The sequence below is a fragment of the Ixodes scapularis genome, unplaced genomic scaffold (genome assembly GCF_016920785.2).
Source record: "Ixodes scapularis isolate PalLabHiFi unplaced genomic scaffold, ASM1692078v2 ptg000494l_1__unscaffolded, whole genome shotgun sequence".
Classification (NCBI taxonomy): Eukaryota; Metazoa; Arthropoda; class Arachnida; order Ixodida; family Ixodidae; genus Ixodes; species Ixodes scapularis.
In genome coordinates, this window is record NW_024609989.1 from 481,904 (window position 1) to 489,086 (window position 7,183).

General features: G+C 44.0%; 1 protein-coding gene across 1 annotated transcript; it reads left to right on the forward strand.

Annotated features, from left to right (window-relative positions):
- Positions 1 to 893: 893 nt before the first annotated feature.
- On the forward strand, positions 894 to 6,983 carry LOC121834097 (zinc finger protein 27-like). Its single transcript, XM_042287847.1, has 3 exons — positions 894 to 942; positions 1,576 to 1,761; positions 5,376 to 6,983. Exons 2-3 carry the CDS (start codon positions 1,683 to 1,685, stop codon positions 5,831 to 5,833), a joined length of 537 nt encoding a protein of 178 aa, XP_042143781.1. The 5' UTR covers positions 894 to 942; positions 1,576 to 1,682; the 3' UTR covers positions 5,834 to 6,983.
- The last annotated feature ends 200 nt before the right edge of the window (positions 6,984 to 7,183 follow it).

Here is a 7,183-nt window from a genome sequence, read left to right on the forward strand (position 1 = left end):
TGACCCTGAGCTCCCTGCGTCGCTCCGCCCAACCAGCACGTCACGCGATTTTCTCCCGGCGCTGGATCGGCTGGGATAGCTCGTGGCGTCCACTGCGCTCGGACTGAAGGTGGAACGGAGTATAGTGTTGAATGGTGATCAATTGATACTAGAGATCCCTTAACCAAATTATAACGTTTTGTGATCAACTTCTGGATGATCTAAAATGCTTTTTACCAATGCGGTTTTTTGGGGAACTCGTGAACGTGAACCAATTGAGTATCTTAGCTAAAACTCGTTCTTCCCAAGTGGGCCCCGCTTATGTTAGTTTTTGGCAGAATGCGAGCCTGAATGATTGATCTGCACTGCATATCATTTTATAAATGGTGGCATTAGTCGCGTGGATGCGGCACAGACGGAACCGGCACACATTTTCCTCCTCGCTAGCGGTTTGACACTGCACATACAATGAAACATCTCTCGTGGAAATCGAAATGGTCAGTGTTATTTAGCCAAAACATTCACTCTTGGAAATGGTGTAGTCCCATAGGACTTATTTTTTTCGGGTCCTTCAGATTGAAATGTCTCGCAGGTACCCTCCTACTGATAAATGGTGTTGTCATCCATGCCCTGTTTAATCTCGAAAGTGGCCTTTAGTTTTTTACTTATTAAACTGAACTGCAAATGCGCGTTTTCCCATTTGTTGCCTTTTTTTTCTCGTTTCTGCGTCATAATTCGTAATCATTTACTGCGCAGTTTAATTAAGTAGTGAATAGCCAACTGGATTAGTTCCAGGCACTGGTAACCTTCAGTTTTAGTTTCACTCATCCAATGTGATGATATTTGAGGGCAGGTAAAGTAACTTTGAGTTGGCGACTGGTTATTAATACTCATTCTTCTAAACTTTGCAGACCGAGGCCAGCCACCAGCCCAGCTCAACTTTGGCAGTGCCAGACCTTTGGGGTTAGACTTCCCCAGATTAATGGGACCAACTAGCCGGATCCAATAAGGAATGGCCACAGCTCAGCCAACTACTTGCGACATTTCTCTTTCCTTGCATAACTTTGTTCGCCGACACACTGTATCCGTTTTGTTGACGTGTAATTCCCAAAACCTATGGCGGTGATATACCGTACAGTTAGTTTTGCGTCATGCCTGACTTTTTTCAGCACTACAGAGCGGGAGCGACGTAACTAAACAATGCTCCTTGATCATATCCAGTTGTGTCTTGCTCGATTTGTGTGAGGCTGTTTCGACGTAATCCTTCAGCGAGTGTTTAAAGGTGAAGTGAAACATTTGTAGTACGTGGTTAATAGAGAAGTATTGCATTTAAGTTTTGTTCTGCATTTTTTACAATCGACCTTTTCGGGATGTTCAATATCCAGTTATGATGCGCGTGTTTGTTCGTGCTTTGATTATTTTACCTTTTGATTCACACCCCAATACGAATGTAAACCCCTGAATTTCTCTACTTTATCTGCACGATGTGTCTCTGTTAGCTTGTTCTTGGAGTTTGTTCTGGTTGGGCTTCTCTGTTGGTGTAGTCTAAATAAAAAAAAAAGCAACTAAATAAAATTTTGCCTTCACTCCCAACAGAAATTGGCCACGCAGCATTCGACAACAAATGGCAGAGAACGGACTGCGAGGACAGGACCGCGGAGCTCTCTTTCCAAAAGGCCGAAATCCAGCGGCAACCATGCAAGATGGACCCACAGGGTTGGACGGACGGCGGTGCGACTTCTGCCCCCAATCTTATGGTGCCCAGAGAACTAACAACACCAGGTATGCGAAGACGCACACGGGAAAACACTCATCCAGCCTCGCACCTTCTTAGCACACACTCACATGTTCATGAACGGTTGGTTCCACACGGATTGAAAAACTTTTTGTAAGCTTGGTTTTCCAGAAGGTGGAAAATGTCAGGGGTCTGAAGTGGTACACAAAGTTTTCCTCCCGCGGGATAAAGGGGTTACATTCCAACGTCCGAGTACTACAACTATAGTGAAAGTAAACAAACAAGCTGGGCTCAACTGAAGGAACATTTAGTTCGAGCACTCCAAGTTGCAATTGATACATCTTTTTTGATATCAGAGAAATGTACCATGCTGAGTTGCTTATTTATATCACAAATTTCTATTTTTTCCTTTAGTTCCGGTTGATCGAGTAGCTCTCACAAATGCTACAAATTCTGTTTGACGCATAAAATAACCCAAAAAGGTTTGGCTGTTTCAAATACTTGAAGATTTTCTCAAAACATTATTTGTCACACCTAGCTTTAGCTTTAGACTGGCAAATGTGCATTCGAATATCGAATTAAAACATCTTTTTTCGCTGTTTCAGATTGCTCGTAAAATAATCGCTGTGTGCCTTCGCACATTATTAAGTTTCTAAGGTACACAACGAGTATTTTACGAGCCTATTGAATGCTGTTTTGTGTAAGAAGGTGGAAACTCTAAGGCAGTGGCCTCAAACTCATTTGAGTGTGGGGGCCAGGTATCCCACCCCTGAAAAGTCGAGGGCCAACGTAAGACCAGGGAGGAGAGGGACCTTGTGCTTCATGTTTTTTTTTGTGTCAAAGATTTGTTAGTGACATCTTTACATTTGATTTGCTTATAAGCCTACTTTGGGCCTTGACCTGATGTGGTAAGAATATAATGACTCCGATCCGCAAACATGCTGGCATTTTTAATAGAAGCACACCTTCGTTCCCGTTGCTCAATTCACCCAGGAATTAATCAAGCTCAAGATGTCTCGGAAAACAATCAGTTAATGTGACAGTTGTTGTTTTCCAGACGATTATTACTGCAACACTCGAACAAATACTTGTATTTTAATGGTAATAGCTTTTTGAAGGTGAGAATCCCGAGCTTCTTCTTCTTCTTGTTGTGAGGTCCAGAGAAGGAAAGGCAAAGCCGGGAGAGATGTTGGCCTCCTGTACGGGGCGAGTCGCTACCCGGCTTGGGGAAGGGGGAGGAGCCGTAGGTGGCTAAAAGAGATAGTGTGGAAATTTGGAAACCAGTCCCGTAGCTTTATCTTTGCCAGTTGCTCCTGCTGATTGGTCGCGCCGACGAAATGCATCCTTCAACGAACAGCTTGCGCTTGCAGCCTAGCCGCGGAATTATTGTACATTACAAAAATCTGGCAAGCAAAATATGAAGAGAAGCAAAGGGCAAATGAACAGAGATAAGCATAAACTATGTGAATACGTTAAAAGAGCAGGGCTACATTTTGAGTGAAAATGAATCGGCGAAATGTGATCAAGATGGAGCATGCGATTTCTAGCGCTCTAGACATTGGGACCGGGACACGTAGCCGGTTGCCTGCGGGCCGCGTCCCAGCAAGTCGCGGGCCGCGTGCTTGAGACCCCTCAGTCTAAGGAGTCAGATGTGGTACATAAGTTCCTTCCACGTGGAAAGTTCTTTAAGGTTTGGTTAGCGCCCTGCACCGAGCAGAAAAGTACACCACAACACATTGCAAAGTTTATTTTCTTAGGAAATGGGGGGGGGGGGGGGGGGGAAGAGATAAAGGAGTTATATTTTAAAGACTGAGAAACGACAACTCAAGTGAAAGTAAACAATCAAGCTGGGCTCTACTGGAAGAACATTCCGTCCGAGCACTCGAAGTTTCAATTACTACACCATATTTGTTGACTGATATCCGAAAAATGTACCGTGTTGACTTTATTAATTTAAAGAAAAGTCTTTTTTTAATTTCAATTGATCGAGTGGCTGTCAAAACACTATAAATGATTTTGATTGAATGAAATAGCCCAATAAATTTTCGATGTTCAAATGATTGAATATTTTCTGCCAGCATTATTTGTGTCGCCGAAGTTTAGCTTTAGACTGGCAACTGTCCACATCATTGTCGATATAGAACCGCGTTTTTCCCTGTTTAAATCGCTCGTAAAATATTCGGTGTGTAACTTAGCGATTTTTCAAGTTTCAAAGCTACGCAACGATTATTCTACGAGCCTATTGAATGCTATTTTGTGTAACATAATAATCTGTGGGTGTGTGAATGACCCTTCCAGCGCTACTTAATACACAGTCACGATCATTATGAATGTCAACACCCTATCACCCAGCGCTCCGTACTGGCAGCGTTATGCAGCCGCAGTGTTGTAGGCGTTACCGTAGAAAAGGAAAGATACGTTATTAGCTACTTGTGAAATAAAGGAACGCGTTACCGTTACCGACAGAAAGTAGCGCACGTTACTTTTGCGTTACTTTTTATTAGGGAGTTTTCGTAGACCGCGCTGACCCCTCCGCTAAGCGTTCCGCAACGAAGAAGTTGCTACTGCGCCTGCGCGCCGATAGCCTTGACTGTGGAGTTCCCGCTATCGTAGCGGGTTGCGGAGGGCCTTGCGGGACGGCGAAGACGATCTACGAAAACTCCCTATTAACAATTGACGGTAACAGCGTTTGTGTTTTATTTTGGTGTCAGCGTTTTTCAACACTGGGATGACGGGAGCGGACGTTGGAGATTTTCTAAAGTGGGAATTTCTGCGTGGGAAAAAGAGAAGCAAACTTTAGAAAAATATGTAGAATGAGTGCAATAATTAATTACTTGAATCATGTTCTACGTTTCAGCTTAAATCTAGACGCAGCCGACGCTACGAGCTAATGGGACAAATCAACCAGCGTCAAAATCACAAGTCAGTGGGCCATGACTGTTTATGGTTGGTTCCTGGAAGATTGAACACGTACAGGAACACGCAGAACACCATGATGGTTCCCTTTTCCCTCTTTCTGGTAATTCCCATCAGCTTGTAGCATCAGCTGCGCCTGGACTTTAGGTAAAGCGATGTATGGAAACTGGCAAAAAATACATGTGTCCGTTTTTAAATTAAACTTAGGAAGAAAACAAGAAGGGAGGGACAAACACGTTTTCTTCCTCAAGTTTAATTATCCCTACCAAGCCACTCGTTCTGTGCTAACATCGTTTTTCAAGTTTTCGGAAGATGTAATGACTAACGTAATTACGTTATCCGTTACTTGAAATAACTAACGCAACTACGGTACCCGTAACTGTCTTGAAAAAGTAACGATTACGTTACCACGTTACTGAAAAACGAAAGGCGTCACCGGTAACGACGTTACTTGTAACACGTTACCGCCAACACTGCAGCAGCGACCGCGGCGGCTTGACTTCCCTTCCGCACTTGGTTAGCAGAACGTGCAAGCCACCACAGCTGCCGCACCATAGGGCTGCCAGAGTCGAGTCTTAAACGACCGCCTGTAGACATTTACCAGCTTTGCGAATGAACCTTTTTAACATCTCAAATGAACGAATGCCCACGGAGGCCGCACCGGCATAATGTAGGTATACTGGACCATGTTCAGAACAATTAAAAATGCGCCGACCTTTCTTGCTCTCTCGTGTCATCCCAACAGACTGGATCGGAGCAGGCTATGGCGACAAAGTGGATACCTTCGACCGAGCCAGCCGCAGAGGTGACACCTCTCCCCAGACCAACAATTCGGGCCCACACAAGCAGCCAACGCACCGACAACCGGACAATCACCCGTGCCGCTTCTGTCCTCACTCAAGCGCTTCCGCAGCGGATGTCGTCATCCACGAGAGGACTCACACTGGAGAGAGGCCCTTCAGTTGCGGTGCCTGCGAGAAAACGTTCACGCAGAAGGGTAACTTGAAGGCTCACGTTAGAACTCACACCGGAGAGAAGCCGTTCAAGTGCAATACGTGCAGCAGGGCGTTTACTCAGAGAACCAGTTTGGCGGTTCATGAGAGGACTCACACAGGAGAAAAGCCGTACAGGTGCGAGACCTGCGGTACAGCGTTTGCGGCTAATAGCAATTTACACAGTCATCGGAAGAGACATCACATGTGATTGAAACAGCAACGTGCATCATAGTTGTGGAGGGGATTTAAACGAAATACTGGACCTCCGATGTGTGTTCATTTCATTTGGCGATAGACCTGCAGAGGTTTTACTTGCGAGCAGTGTGTGTTTCGCATGGTTCAAAATGTTTCCGCCTCTTACTCATCGCGTAAACACAGCTAAAAAATGTGAATTTACCTTAGAGGAAGCGACCAGAGTTCTTTTTTGTACACGAAAAAAAGAAAATACTTGAAGCCTTGTGTTTCTTTATTAATTTAGAGTCATTAATCACGTGATGCACCTGGAGTCTCTGGGTTGTCTGTAGGGTCACTTACGTTCCTTTCAAGTCGGCCTCCTCATGACCATAAACATACGAACTCATAAAATAACTAAAGTCTTTCAAGAGCAGCAATCTTGAATATTGCTAATGTTAAGAAAGTATAAGAGCAACCGAGTCATGAGGAGGGGTCAGCATAATTTTTAGATGAGAAATAAAGCTATATTCGAAACTATTTAAGACACCAAGCTGGAAACTAAGGCTTTGCTCATAGGACTGCAACAGAATATGCATGACTCTTAGATTTAGAAAATGCGGTTTAATTTCCTATCTCATTTCGTAATATTCTTCGTCCTTTTCTTTTTGACCAGTTTTTGTATCTGAATTCTGATGACATCACTCAATGTGCTTGCTACATGCAATACTCGTATGTACGTTTTCCTTTTGCACGATTTCTTTTTTTTTTTGCGCATTCACGAAGACGGTTCTCATCATTTAGGATATTCATACTTTCAGTGCTATTCATTTGGTGTTCATATATACTCCGTTTCACCTTAGGTACGAGCGCGCACAATGTTGTGAGCCGGAGGACCAATAAAACAGTGCAGAAAGCGCAAAGCCATAGCGTGCTCTCTGCGCTTGATAGAACTAGCCGGTGGAGGAGCACGCACAGAGAGATGGCGAATACCGGCTAGTCCTATAGTCCTATGAACTGCAGAGAACTCGTCATGGCTTTGTGCCTCTTTTGCTGTTTGATTGGCCCTTCGGCTCATAACATCCGCCACGCTCGGACCTAAGCCTAAACGAGGTATAGTTTCACTTGAATTCGTCAGGCTTTTAAATATTAGAAATTCCTCTTGCAGTGGACGGATCATATGCATGTGTTGTACTAAAGGCATAATTGACTCCATTGTGTATATAGTTATGTATCTAAAAACTACATATGTATAATCCATCTATATATGTCTTAATGTGCTCTGACTTTACAGTGGTTGTCACTATTGCCTGATGCGCCAGAATTGATGGAGGCGGAGTCCTGTTCCCAAACGTATAAAATATTTGTTCTGACATATAGGGTGTTT